Consider the following 15,995-nt stretch of genomic DNA (forward strand, 5'->3'; position numbering starts at 1 on the left):
GCATAAATATACTGTATATGCAGTGGTGTAGTGCAGGGTATACGCAGGTATACGGAGTATACCCACATCTTTTTTTGATAACATGGGGTATACCCACTCCTATTTAAAAAAATGGGGGCATGAATTAAGAGTATACCCACTTCTCCAGGCACCACTACACCACCGTGTATATGTATAAATGTATGCAGATATAATAAGATGTGTAAATATTAGGGCTGGGCATAGATTAATCTAGATTAATCTCATACAAAATAAAAGTAATTTTTTTCCATAATATATGAGTTTGTGATGTGTGTAAATATTATGTATATTTAAACACACACACACATACATATATAAACATTTAAGAAATTTATATTTTATTTAAATACAATATGGAATATATAAAAATATAAATAAATATGTATGTTTATGTTTCTTAAAAACATACATGAATGTGTGTGTATTTATATATACACAATAATTACACACAGCACAAACTCATATGTAATGGAAAAAAATACTTTTATTTTGTATGAGATTAATCTAGATTAATCTATGCCCAGCTCTAATAAATATACTTTTAAATAGTTTAATAATCATTTATTTATACTTTCTAAATGATCTCTTATGAACCACTGACACTCCTAAATAACAATGTTAAAGGGATAGTTCACCCAAAAATAACAATTCTGTCATCATTTACTTACCCTTCATGTTATTCTAAACCTGTATGAACTACTTTATTCTATTGAACACAAAATAAGATATTTTGTAATGATGTCAAAATATCTTATTTTGTGTTCAACAGAGGAAGGAAACTTATACAGGTTTAGAACAAAATGTAAGTGAGTAAATAATGATGAAATTATCATATTTTCGTAAACTATCCCTTTAATAAAAAATTATAAATTGATCATAAATAAAGTATGAAAATACAACTATTAAACAGATTACACCAGCTCATAGATTATTATATGAATTCAAAAGTGATGTTTTGATATAAATGGTCTGCCTTTGTCTTCCTGATTTAGGATCCCATTGCAGACTCTTCTGCAGTGGGCCACTTACCATCTGCGGCCCACTCGCCACGAAACGCCACACGCACAGAGGACTCAGTGTTACCTGTGAGTTAAATCACTTTTTTAACTGACCCTCCAAAGAAAGTAGCCCTCCTTCTGTTGTTTATCGGCCCCATTTTCATATTTGCACGACAGTTCGGTTAACCTCTCCCCTATTCATTGTTGAAAATGTGCTGATGACTCTGTAATTTATGCTAATGTTATCTCAAATGCTGCATCCTTTAGTGTGTTTGTTTATCTAAAGTGATTTTAGATGCGAGTCAATTCAAATTAGACAGCACAAGCTTAGTTCCCAGCGCCCTGACACACGACTATGCAAGACGTTTTTCATAAATAGCCATTAATGTTTGTCTTCCATTATCTAATGACACAATTGTGGGGATGTCACATCCTACTGAACATTTATGAGCGCACGTTCCCTTCTAATGTTCACATTCAATATAGGGTAAATTTAATTGCTACCTATTGATATGGCCTAAGTTCCCCTTACACACAAACAGCATAACGGTTTACTAAATGCTAAATAAGCACACATACAAATTACTCCGCAAAAATGATAAATTACTCAGAAAAGTATCCATTAGGAACGGCACTGCCTGGAGAGTTGCGTGTGCACAAAATTAGCATCAGCTCTTCGCTAGTGTAATAAGAGCCTAAGGTTTTCATGCAATAACGCAGAAAGAACACATCTATTTTTACCTTGCTTCCTCCACTGTCAGTGTCTTGGGGAAATTGCTCCTTTCAGGGACATAAAGCATGTTTGAGAAATTAGCCTTTTGATTGCGTGACAGCTGGAACAAAAAAGCAGAAATCGGCGGTGGAGGAAATGCTAATTAAACCTGTATGGTATCACGGTCACTATTTATAAACAGCCCCAGTCTGACAGTCTGCTTCCAAAGCAGTTGAGGATGCAACAATTAAGTATACTTACATCTCAGACCCTTATTTCACCCCTGACTGCTTACAAAGTGAATTCCATCAAGTGTGCACACAGAACGTGACAGTTCCAGTTGGTTCTACGGTTGGTTTTCGACAGTCTAAAAATGGCAGGGTAATTTTTACCCATAATGGGTAAACATTGGAGAGAACACACCGCTGGGTTAAAATTTACCCAATGCGTTTTTTTTAACCCAACTGCTGGGTTATTATACACCATGGCTTTTTCATTTAGTAAATCTATTAAAGTAGGTAAACTAAAGCCAAGCTACCCATCTGAAAAAGTAATTAGTTACCCTACAAGTTACTATTAAAAAGTAGTTACACTATAAAAAATTTGCTGTAATTTCGCAACTGGTTGCGAGTAAGGCCGGTGACACACTGGATGCGTGGCGTATCTGTTGCGTGTCAGTTGCATGGCGGCTGCGTCGCGTTTTCTGTGTCTGTACATACCAGAAGCATGTCTGACTCGGCGCTGACGCGCTGCTGTTGCTATAGGTGACATATATTTTGGCTGGAAACGCTTCCAAGACGCTTGCGTGTGGCGTGAAAAATAGGCGTCGGTTCTATTTCTAGCAAACACGCGTTTTCCGCGCGTCTCATGCAGGCAGTCTGCAAGCTCTAACCTGTTAACATGGAAGCCAAATTAAAAACGGACACGCCACGCAGCTGAGACGCTTACGACACGCATCCAGTGTGTCACCGGACGAACTTACTGTAGAAGATAAAGACTGAAAATGTTTCATGTTCATTTAACTTTGAACAAACTGTTCCCAGTAAATAACATAAATTAAAAACCTACAGTAAGTTACTGGCAGCTAGTTACCAGTAATACCCAGTAATACTGTAATTCTACAGACATTTTTTACAGTGTACTGTAGCTACATTAAAAATAGTTAGATTTTTTTACAATTACATTATATAACTACCAAGCCCCTAAGGTGACATTGAAGTAAAAAATCTAAAGTTTAGTTTCATGTGCTCACGCAAAACCTTCATGTGCAGAATTTTTTTTAAGTTTAGTTTCGCGTGCTCGCGTGAAACTATCGCGTGCGCACGTGAAACTTTTGCTTTCACGTGCGCGCACGATAGTTTCAGGTGAGTACGCGATAGTTTCACGTGCTCGCGCGATAGCTTCGCGTGAGCACGCAAAACTAAACTTTAAAAAAAAAATTCTGCACATGAAGGTAAAGTTTCGCGTGAGCACATGAAAGTTTCACGTGAGCACATGAAACTAAACTTTATTTAATTTTTGCTCCATGTCCACTTAGGGGCTCCGTATATTACAAATAACTGAATACTGTTAATGAAGAATGTTTAAAGAAAAGGATTTGGGGTTTAAAACAATGTAATAAAATTATGATTTCAGTATTGTTTTAGTTTGTGAACTACACAATACGCAAACATTTATCCATTATGGGTCAAAAATAACCCAGCCATTTTAGAGTGTGTGGTTTGATAAAGTCAATAAACGGATAATTTATTTTTCTTGTTTGATTGACAGATGCTTAAGCATTGGTGCAAACACAGGTCTTAGGTTTGTTACAAAACTGTGGCAGGCAAAACAGATTGAATTTAGGAATAATGGGAAACACGGATTCATGCACTTAAAATATAAATAGACATCTGATAAAGAAGCAATAAAGTGGGAAATTAATTTTTAAAGGCTATTACTCACTTGTATGTGCTTGAAGTTGAACGCAGACAGACAAATCTTTGGTTTGCACAGATTACTTACAAACGTGTAAGCTTTATGGTTTGTTTCTTTAAGAGAATGAATTGGAAAATTATGACCATGGATGGACAATTAATCTCTGTATTGTCATATTCTGCCGTCATACCTCGCATCACGGACATTTTAATATGAGTGTGTCAACATTACCCCTTCACGTAGCTAATCTTCAGATGATTTTCGCAAAGATGACGAACAATAAATGGCAGTAATAAACAATTTGAGTTTACACCAGCTGCGGTAGAGGTGGCAAGTGCAGTGATTTACATGTTAAGTCAATGCAAAGACGCGTTTAGGCATCCTGCGGCGTGGTACACGCAGTAAGCACGGCGCGGATTGAGAGTTGCTGCGGGAAACGCGCGAGTTGAAAAATCTGAACTTCGGCGGATTTCCGCGCCGCGTTACCCAATCAGGACTTTGCTGTAGTAGTGACGTGATTACAGGAAGCGAGCGGCGAGGTCTCAGCAGTGTCACAGAAGCCTCTCCCATGACGCGAATTTTCGCGTGAATGTCTCGAATGACTAGAATTTCACGCCGGCTTTCACGCGCTAATGAAGCGAGTGAATTGAAATGTTCAAGCGTCCAACTACGCGTGAATAGCTCGTTTTTACCACCTCTACCTTCTGGTGTAAACGCAGCATAAGAAGAGAAGAAGAAGCTGCTGCGCTCAGTGCGCTCAGGCATTGCAATGGCACAACGTAATGTAGCATCCGGTCACACTACACTGCTACTTGCTGGAAAAAGTATTTAACTACTGCTAAAGCTACAGTGTTTTAGTTAAGTTAGTAGAGTCACTACTTGTAGTAACTACTCCCCAAAAGATGCTGAAGTCGCCATGAAAATAAAATGAAAAACTTCATTTGTTTAGTAAATGGTAAATGGACTGCATTTATATAGCGCTTTTAACAGACCTATGGCCATCCAAAGCGCTTTACAATTAGCCTCACATAGTTATATAAAAAAATGCAAATCTCCTCGTCTACACTGCCTCGTCTACACTGCCATGGTTTAAAGAGTAACTAAACCCTAAACAAACTTTTTTTAGTTGATGATCTGTAAGAATGAGGCTTTATTAGTGCTGTTCATTGATTTGAGTAACTTTTTTGACATTTGGGTATAAAGTGTTTCAATGCTACAATATATGGTGTAAAAATGCTGCCCTCTTCTGGTTGAACGGTGGCTACTGCATTTGAATTTTCCTATTGGATGTTGCGGTAATGCCTGACGTAAGCGGTACGATCCTACGTAAGCAGGTTCAAGCTTAGCACGCCCCTGTTACGATCTCACCACACACGTGGTAAGAGCTCAGTTCGTCCCCTCTATCTCTGTTGGGATCTGCCCACTTTTCTTGCATTTTTCAAATATTGCCAGTGGGTGGAGTCAGGCTCTGACCAGGGGTTTAGTTACGCTTTAAATAAATGTTTGATGTTCATCGTAAAATGATGTTAATTTATACTGTACTTACATGTCCTGTAAAAGTGTACAATAGTAGGTATACACACAAAATCATTCAACAGAATTTTTCACATGTTAATCCACAAACCACTATCCAAAAAAATATGAGTTTGTATGTATTAAAGGTGTAGCGGGGGATTTTCTCGAATTTTAGAAAAGAACCGCCTTCTCCACTTTTTAAAAAAATGCAGTTGCGCAACACACCTGATTGACAACTAGGAGGACCAATAGTCTTGATGATCCACCCGGAAAAAGAAAATCCTCCGCAATACCTTTAAGAAACCTCCAACAAATATGTTAATTAGTGTTGTATTGTTTATTTTAAGACCTATAATCTACATTGGGCTGAATTTGACAAGCACTGTTTTAAAGCTTTTGTTTAAAGAGATACAGCATGTGTGTGGGTGTAGCTGAGTAAAATCATGCTTTATTTTTCTTTCAGAGCCAATTTTTTTTTATATATTTATCCCACACCTAGTTATACAGATTTGACAAACATGCATCCAAACTATTAATAGTTCTTATTACACGGCTCTCTGGAATGCTTGATTCTGATTGGTCAGTTGAGACATTTGCAGGTTTGTTCTTTTCAAATAATAACCGCTCCAAAGTAATAACGCATAGCCGGTACTACTTGTACGAGTAAAATCGCTCCGCGCCAATAAAGATCAATAAAGATTACTGTTTGGCGCCATCTTGTGACAAACACTCGACAACCACGACAAGACACAGACAGCTTACTGAGACTGAACTTGACAAAATAGAGCATGACAGCTACGAAGCCAACACACAAAAAAATACAGAATGGGCATTAAAACTTCTCAAAGACTGGCTAAAAGAGAAAAAATGGAGACAGACAAGTATGAAGCAGAGGATCTTAATAAGGTATTACGATTATTTTATGCATCTGTGCAAAGTTTCGCGGAAGGATAAAAATGTTAATTTAAAACAAATATGCCAATAAAATGTTTCAAATTCATATTCATGTCCAGTTTTTTTTTTCTTATGTGGCAAGTAGCCGTGTAATAAGCGGGATAATGTAGAGGCAGCCGGTAGTTATCGGGAAATAAGCCCCTTCAGTGTGATACAAGACCCTCCGCTTCGCGTCGGGTCCTGATCACACTGTCGGGGCTTATTTCCCGATAACTACCGGCTGCCTCTACATTATCCCTTACTTAAAAAAAGATGTACCTTATCAATAAGATTCTTCTTCAGTGTGCATCAAGAAACCACAGGGAACCTCCCATCTTCTCCTCCTCCTCTGACATGAAAGGTGTCAGATCAAAGTGGCCTCACAGGTCTGAGGATCTATATGACACAGATCCACCTGGAATTATTCATGTTGAAGTGAACATGGTAGATCATGCCTTGAAATCCAAATTTTAGCCATGATATGTCTTAACTACAATACCCTTTCAAGTATATCTTATAAATAACTGAAATACAATGGAAGCCAAAAAGAAATGGGATGCTTTTGAGCCAGTAGATACAGTGGGTCTCATTCACTAATAATTGCGTAGGTTTTTCGTATTTATACGCACACTTGAACTTCTCACGAAAAATTTCCGCCTAATTCACAACACATGCGTACGCACATGAGTTTTTGTTCTTATACTTGTTATTGCGTTAGTTAGTATGATTAGAAAAAATAAGTAGGCTATAATAATGTATAATATAATGTATATAATAATAATAATAATAATAATAATAATAATATAGATTATGTTTAATAATATATAATACAGAAAATATAAAAATGTAAAATATAATCATGTAAATTTTATATATCAACATTATTATAAACATAATAATTATAGCCTAGTATTTGATTATAGTGTATGTGATTATTGCGTACAGGTGGTTTTAGGTTTTCTTGGATTTTGCGTACATTTAGAAGACATTTTGATACGAAAGTTTTTGTTGAATCACGATTTGTTTGTAAAAACATCCGTACGCACATCTCATGTACAAATTTGTGCGGACGCATGCTTATTGAAGACCCATTGTTTAAAATTAAGATAAAGGGCCCTATCTTGCACCCAGCGCAATTGACTTTGTCAGTGACGCATGTATCATTCGTATTTTGCGCCGGCTCACAGCGGGGTTTTTCCCTCCACAGATGCACGTCAGCAAACTAGGGAATGAACTTGCGCTCCCTGGGCGGTTCAGCGCAAAAAGGAGGCGTGTTGCGGCGCAAACCATCTCTTATGCTATTTTGCAGTTTCAAAAAACAATTGCGCTACTAACCAAAAAAAACTAGTCTAAAGTCAGTGGCGCGTTGCGCGTGGTTCATTATGCTATTTTAAAGGCGCATGCTTGACCATAATGTATAGCGTGCACAACGCGCATACACTTTGCTTATCTAATCTACACAGATGCAACAGTTATTTTTGCAAATCATAAATTGTTACACTTAAAAATATTAATACACGAGATAAGGGGAATCATAGTGGTGAGCATTGTGGTGATATTTTTTATTTATTCTCATGCAAATAACGATTAAAATATTTTCATAACTTTGTTGTGTGGCTGTATTACGTTTATTTTATGTAAATAATAGTTAAAATGTTTTCATAAGAAACCTTAATGTATATGAACTTGATTTGTAAGAGTACTTTGGGGTTGGACCTTGCTTGCGTTTCTTGGGTCCGATTTCAAAGCCCCCAAACCCTTTCAGCGGTGAGGGTGGACGCAGCGATGTCCTCTGCTGGCGTCAAGTCCTGAGGCAGATCCACCTCCCGTTACACGGCGTGCCCGATTTATGCTGGCAAGCGTGGGATTCCCCCGTACAAGAACGTGGGTCTCCTCGGCTGTAAACCGCTCCTGGCGTGCGCCTGGTAAATCCGTCATAATAATAGCAACCCGCCATGGAACTTGCGCCCTTGCGTTTAAAGGGAATGTTGGCTAGCGTTCTGATTGGTTTATTTGACGTTACGCCCAAACCACACCTATGAATAATGAACCTACTTCAGACCAACCTCTTATTGATTTGCGCCCGGCGCAAGAGTTATTTCTCACGCCGGGAAAATAGCAACAGCGCCCAAGATCCGCCCACAAACTCACTTGCGCGTTGCGCTTCGCACTTGCGTTTCAGATCGTTAAAATAGAGCCCAAAGTACACATTATGGTTAGCAAATGAAAAGTGAAGCTGGCATCACTGGTTTGCAGATGCCACTTGGTTTGATATTTTGTATCTAATTCAATGAGCCTCAGACATTTTTAACTATGACTTAAAGTCACCCCGTTGTCGATAATTTTATCACTTTAAATTCATACTTGAGCAACAGCATATGTAAAAGCTTTTTCTGTGACAGGACATGTAACTGCACAACCTTTTCTCATTTAGTATGCGCAGACTATGAATATGCGAATTAGTCCTAGCCTGTACTCAATTGCACCAGCACAGAGCATAGATATAAATATGCAAATGAGTCCAGCCTCCACTCATATAGATAGATAGATGGATGGATGGATGGATAGATAGATAGGTAATGTGAACCATGTTCATCATGCATTATGTCAAAATACTTGCCTGCTGTCCGCGCGTCGAAAGAGTTTATGATAAAAGAGATGACACAAGATGCACATACGTTTACATTACGCGCCAAACACACATTTTGACACACACATGACGGCCTAGATAGACAGATTGATAGATAGATAGACCTATTTTTACGTCAGCTTAGTATGTTTACATTGCACCCACTGAAGTGTGTAATTTTCCAACATTATACAATAATTTCAGTGTCTTCTCCCACTAATTACAGTATTCACTCAATGGTTCTAATGTTACACGTTGTATTTTTTGTGTCGGGGGTTTGTTGAAGGTCGCAGTTTAACATTCTCTTACTCGTGATCATCTCTGTTTTCCTCACCAGGGTCTAAGCAGTCTATTCAGCTCACTGAAAGTGGTGCGTTTGCTCCGTCTGGGCCGAGTGGCACGCAAACTGGACCACTATCTGGAATATGGTGCTGCTGTATTAGTTTTACTGGTGTGCGTCTTTGGTCTGGTGGCACATTGGCTGGCTTGCATCTGGTACAGCATCGGTGATTACGAGGTCATCGATGAGGCCACCAACAGCATCAAGACGGACAGTTGGCTTTATCAGTTAGCTATTAGCATTGGCACGCCATACCGCTACAATGCCAGTGGATCTGGCCAATGGGAGGGTGGTCCCAGTAAGCACACGCTCTACATTTCTTCTCTCTATTTTACTATGACAAGTCTCACCACCATTGGCTTTGGAAACATTGCCCCAACTACAGATGGGGAGAAGATCTTCTCAGTGGCCATGATGATGGTGGGCTGTAAGTAACACTAGATTTTCATGCTTTATGGATGTTTTATGTGAAAATGTACAGTAAGTGGATTGAGTGGAACCCTGCTGAAAAGACCAGGAGTGCTGGCCAAACATCAGGCTCTTTAACATGCCTAACCAAAATGACAACGGCTGTCAACTAGCTACACCTACGGTGGCCCACTGATGCACGTGTGGCATTATTTCATTTTGTTGTGCCTTTATTTTGTTTTGTTGTGGCTTTATTTTGTTTTGTTGTGCCTTACGTTTGCTTTTCAAATGTTGCGGTACGTGCATCATTGGGCCACCGTATACACCAGAAAGAACACACGAGTCAACAATATTGCATTGTTTAAAGCAACTTCACATAAAAAAGAAAGTATAAAAACAGGAAAATTATTAAATATAAAATAAATAAACATACAGAATATTATACATGGATCCAACCTGGAATATCAGGTTAAGCTTTGCTCATACACCATTCAGAGCTGCATCATCCCAGCATGACTATAGATGCTGGTCTAAGCCAGTCTTTTCAGCAGGGAATACACTTAAAACAACATTAGGCGAGTGCTTTATTGCATTCTTACCAATCAAGGCATGTCAGTAACCATAAGTGCTATTCAAAAGCATTGCAGACACATCGATAGCTATCATATAGCATCACATAATTTGATACATAGTGCAATCTTCCATCCTAGTAGGCTTTCTGTCTGTAATAACATTTGCAATGTCCCAATAAGACCTGGGATCTTTGAAAATATTTCCTGAAATCTCTCTCTCTAAGCTGCTACATTCAATCAAAAACAAACCACAACACCACTTTGTGCTCATGGCTGACTAGTCACCTGTCATTATCTTTACGCCATTTTCCCTCAAAGATCATGCTGGTCTGATGGCCCTGCAGCGGTGCTGGCCAGGTTCAGAGATGTTAAGTAGTTTTTTTAGTGACCCTGTAGATATCCACAGCACTTAAAATAAGATAGCTGTGACTAAGGTGTTGCTGGTAGCATTTGGTTAATATGTAAGTGGTTAACCCCCAGGAGCCTGGCAAACAAATGAGTGAGTGAGTCAGTAAGGAAAGATGTTACAGCGGATTTCTGATTACCGTATTTTTTCGGCTATAAGTCGCTTCGGAGTATAAATTGCATGAGTCAAAAATGCGGTTTGAAGAGGAAAAACATATATAAGTTGTGCTGGGCTATACGTTGTGTTTATTTAGAAAATGATTTCACAAAATCCAAGCCGAACAACAGACATTTAATCTGGTATGGCAAGTTATTCAACTAAACAATAGCACAGAACAGCAGGCTGAATAGGTCTCCATACATGTTAAAGTAACATAAACAGTTATCATCAGTGTTGGGTAAGTTACTCAAAAAAAGTAATCCACTACAAATTACTAATTACTACTTTAAAATTGTAATTTGATTACATTACTGATTACTACATGCAAAAAGTAATCTAATTACTAATTACTTTACTTGTAAGTTACTTTGACAACATCAAATGTAAAAAACTACAAAGTGAAACTGTCAGAAACAAGGACAGATAAACCCAAACGCAGTGTTAATGTGAAAATGTTTCTTGTAACATTTGAAAACAGTAATGATTACAGTGCATATTTGAATGCTTAAAGCTATTTTTGGTGTGATTTTGCCCCCTCCTAAAATTACTGGTCATATAGTGATCCAGAAATATTTGTAGCTTTTATTATAAGTTACAGATGTTTAACATTTCTCATTAAACATTCTACATTCATTAACATCTATCTATCTATCTATCTATCTATCTATCTATCTATCTATCTATCTATCTATCTATCTATCTATCTATCTATCTATCTATCTATCTATCTATCTTTCTATTGTAGCAGTGTTTAAAATGATGTTCTTGGATGTTTATTACAACTCTGTTCTGTAAGGGTTAACGCTGAGTTTCTGTTCTCTTTGCCATGTATTCCCTGAAATGTGATTGGTTAGTGCAACGAGGGGAGGGGTTTTTTGTTTTTGTTTTGGGCTATGATGTTGTGCACGCTCTGGCGCGGGCGCGCGACTGGATGTGCGTGAGCATCGTCCTACGGGTGCTCTGTTAAAATAAAGCCAGCAGTTTAGTTAAACGAGTGTCTGTGCATTTCTCTTGAATGCTACACTATCTACATTCATTCGCGGTCGCGGAGACAGAAACTATAGTTTTAACACGTCGACGCATTCGCGAGGGCTTTTTGGTCAAGTTAAAGAATGTTAATATTCATGTTAGTTCGTTAAATATAACAATTAAAAGTGTTTTTGGTAATTGTTTAAATAAACATATGATTACTTAATGCAGTGCACGCATTGAGCTCATGATAAAATAACATAGTTAAATAATGTTAACAAATAAAACCTTATTGTACATTAGTGATTTAAAAACACACCTGTACGACCGCTTCTAGCAGACCAGATGTCATCGCGCAAAGCCCACTCTGAAATGCCAAGGTTTTGGACATGTATTGTCTGTATTCCACTTGAAGGATCAACCACCGCTCACATAGCATCCATTTGCTTGCGTCTCAGACGAGTGAGTAAGCATATGCTCGTTAACTGACGCTGCGCGCATGCTCGCAGACGTTGCCGTGCAATGGCAAAACGTCATTTTAAAATACATTTTAATTAATTTTTCAACACTTAATTTGTAACGCTAGTAACGTAATTTTGTTGTCATTGGTAACTGTAATCAAATTACATACATTTAAAATGTAAAGCGTTACGTTACTGCGTTATCAGGAAAAGTAATTAGAGTACAGTAATGCGTTACACAGTAACGCGTTATACCCAACTCTGGTTATCATATACACAATGCACAAAACCATACAGAACATACCTGGGAGGCTGAATAGGCTAAATTACCACGAGAAGCCAAATTAGGTTCAAAAGGTCCCAAAGTCATTCCACATCACTGAATTCATTGAATTACATAAATACAGGAGCAACATATAGCGGACTCTCACAGCTGTAGACGGTAATGGTTTTTCTTGGTTCATATAAAATAATTTTGACGCATAAGTCACACCTGACTTTAAGTTCCAGGATCCGCCAAACTATGAAAAAGTGTGACTTATAGTCCGAAGAATACAGCATAAGAGTTTAGGAAGGGCTGCAATGTTGAACAATGTTAATAATTTTCTAATTGTTGTAGTGTAGTAGTGCTAATCTTTGCGGTTGGTTTAACGCTCAGTTTTTCTGTACATTCTGTACAGACAGCAATAGATAGATAGTTGGCCCTTAGTTGTTTCTGCGGCTTTATCTCACACAACTACAGTACGGTACGTTCTTATGTTATATAACATTAGCCAAATTTAACTATTACTAAATTATGATAAATTAAACATATTGCATTAATGAATCATATGAATTCATAAGGTTAATTCACACTGATCCAATAAACGCCAACAAACACGTTTGTTGGAGTCTGTTTGGTCAGTGTGAAACCCCTCTTGGCAGTTGTTGAATCAAAGTAAATAAGACTTTATAATGTTGGTGTTTGTTAGAGTTGGTTGGTGTTGGTTGTTGTTGAATTAGTGTGAATTGGCCTTAAAGATTAGCAAATTCACACAAACTGAGTTTAATTGCCAGTTCACAATGTTTCATAGCATATTTACTGTTAATCATGTTAATCACGTATCTGGGCATATACTTTATGTGCGGTGTTGCTGAATCACGGCTTGATGTATAATTTGAATAAGAGTGGATTTGGATTAGATCTGGGGAATTAATGTTAGAGTACTGTAATTACCATGTTAAAGCTACAGTAGTAATACTGATCAGGGCCTATTTGTTTTAGTGAAAAAGAACTCTGTTTGCTTCTTTCATTTAGTCTCTTGTTCCCCCCTTGGTGCATACATTTTCTTTGCTTTTCTTACACATTAATCCTGGGGATTTATATTTAGCATTATGTGTATCTGTGGGGGTGTGTGCCAAGCACACGCTACAAGGCTAAAGCTCATCGACCTGCTCACAGCTATGTGTTTTCTGTATAAACACAGTAGTGACTTGAAGCAGCCAAGTATCCTAAACTCAAGTCTTGTAATGTGTGCTTTACTGCTACTGAGTTTACTGGTAAATAAAAAAAATCTTCATCTCTATACTTTACAGTACCTGACACACACACACACAGTCACGCTCAATTGCTTGAGCAAGAGTGCAAGACACACACGGCAACAGTTCGGAGGAACCCAAGATAGAGCAGCATAACATTTAATGCTGTCAAGTGATACAGAAATGATGTGCTGAGTAAGGAAACTGATGCTCTATGCTCATTTGACCACTGACACTTAGGGACCGATGGTACTCTTACTATTCTTTGTCAGTGCTATAAGCGCTGCAGGAGAGTTTAGTCAGCAGTAATGGCCTATCCTATAGGCTTTCCCAAATGTGCTCTTGTTGCATCAATGTGATACCATCCCCATCTTATGGAACTCTGCAGTCTTTTTTCAACCTAGGTGGTCGAAAGGGCTGTGTCCCGATTAGTGTTTTTACCGCAGCCGTTTTTTTTTGTCCAACCCCACATTGTTAAAATCCTGTTTAATAGGGCTGGGCAAAAAAATTGATTTTTCGATTAATCGTTTTTTATGTGGTTGATTCAAAATCTATTTTCAAGGCCACGAATCGTTATTTTTTTCATATTTATTTCCGCGAAAATCTCCACTAGATGTCACCCTCTTTTTTGCCTTGCGCAATGTTACCAAGGAGCGAGAGGTGAGTCTGTCATTCAGTGCTTAATATGGCAGTTTCAGGTGCTTAGTCGACGTTGATGCCACCTTCACATAAAAAGTCAGAGGTATGGAAGCATTTTCGATTTCGCAAGCAAGATGACGATAGTGTTGTGAACAATTGAGTTAGATCGAGTATAAAAATCGATCCGAGAATCGGAATCTAAAATCGAATCGATCTGGAACATCTGAATCGATACCCAGTCCTAATCTCTAACATGTGACTGGGTTGACATGTGCGACCCTTGATAGGACTGCCTCCGACAAAACAGCTGCAGTAGCCAATGAGAGCATGGAGGCTTTAACCGGATGTTGCATGCTTTTCTAGCTGAAACAACACACCCACAAACATGACATGAAAGAGGAGTATTGAGAAAGAATATTGACTTGTACAACTATGGTAACAGTATACAGTAAGTGCTTTTATAATGTGTCATGCAAGAACTACCACAGTATTTGTTTTTCTCAAGTCACATTTGATCTCGCGTCACTTTAAAATCATTACTACAGTCATCACGTGTGGCTCGCGGTCTGGTCGAATCATACACTGTGTGTATTCTGAGGATTATGATGTTAAATATTGTTTGACAGGTTTTCTTTATCTGTGTTCTCCCATGTATTTTAAGTCGTTTAAGATGTAAAAATCATCCAGTGTTTCAGGCCTTAGTTAGCACAGGGAAAACATTTGGTTAAAGCAGACTCAGGTTGGAGTTTACATGTGACGTGAGTTTATACAATTTTTGCTTAAATGTGTACTATGAATAAATAGTGCTCCTAAATGGCTGTTTAAATGTGGTGGCTTGGAGCTGGAAACGGTATTCCTTACGTCATGACTTAACAGCTGCAGACTGCAGTGTACACTGTGAGTTTATAAAATGTTCGCTTAAATGTGTGATATGAATAAATAGTGCACATAATCAGCTGTTTAATTAAATTCCAAGTTAAAATGATTGGAGGTTTGGACCCGGAAACAGTACTCCTTACGTCATTACTTTACAACCGGATTGTTCATTTAATGATTCTAGAGGGAATATGCTGCATTTTTGTGGTTTGTTGAAAACTCTAAATGATTTTTGAAGATTTACAGTATATTGTCATTTTGTCGAAATCCTTTCCTGAACTTTTCCGTCTCTGTACATTGTTAAATTTGTCTATTGATTTCTGTATAACTGACAGACATGGTAAGACAAATCAGGATCCTTTTATTAAAATCCTTTTCCCCTTCTATTTTCTTTATTAAAGTCTCGTTCCCTCTCTGTTTTCTGCCTCGTTTAATATCTGTTCCTCAGTTGTGGCTTCAATCTCTTGTGGTCTTGGTGTAAATTTTATTTAATTGTAGGCCTTCTTTCCTTTCATTTCATCTTCCTCTTTTCTCCCTGACACCTTCATGTTGTCGACTGTGCCCTGCTGAAACCCCGGCATCTTAAACGTTTGTGCTAAAGAAGTGACAGTGCCCATTGCATCATCCTCAGTGGCTCTCCATTCCCACAAACCAACAATGTAACATCATTTGACAAGCACCTCAATCATGATTACACTTAATTGGAGATGGCAGATGTAACTTTAGGTATAGAGCTCAGAAGAAAGTGGGTCATGTGCACTAGGTGGCAAATGTTTTTTTGTTGTTATTGTTTAAAAGCGGATGGTCTGTTCTTTCATTTGATATTTTATGTTTATTTAAAGAAGATAATTTTTCTGCAAGGCATTAAACTACAACTGACGAGGAAAGCGTTAAGCATGCTTCCAAGCATATTTGATCATCA

At 38.0% G+C, this 15,995-nt stretch overlaps 1 protein-coding gene across 4 annotated transcripts in view; it reads left to right on the forward strand.

The window, feature by feature from the left end:
• The window catches only part of kcnh5a (potassium voltage-gated channel, subfamily H (eag-related), member 5a), a 105,559-nt gene that overhangs the window by 44,095 nt on the left and 45,469 nt on the right, over positions 1 to 15,995 (forward strand). For 2 of the 4 annotated variants that reach the window (XM_065257208.1, XM_065257209.1), the window contains 2 exons: positions 1,014 to 1,106; positions 9,063 to 9,492. In XM_065257208.1, coding sequence (XP_065113280.1) covers positions 1,014 to 1,106; positions 9,063 to 9,492 — 523 coding nt within the window. The remainder of the gene's footprint in view (positions 1 to 1,013; positions 1,107 to 9,062; positions 9,493 to 15,995) is intronic. The other 2 variants (XM_065257210.1, XM_065257212.1) reach the window with 1 other exon arrangement.

Source organism: Paramisgurnus dabryanus, chromosome 12 (assembly GCF_030506205.2).
Source record: "Paramisgurnus dabryanus chromosome 12, PD_genome_1.1, whole genome shotgun sequence".
Classification (NCBI taxonomy): domain Eukaryota; kingdom Metazoa; phylum Chordata; class Actinopteri; order Cypriniformes; family Cobitidae; genus Paramisgurnus; species Paramisgurnus dabryanus.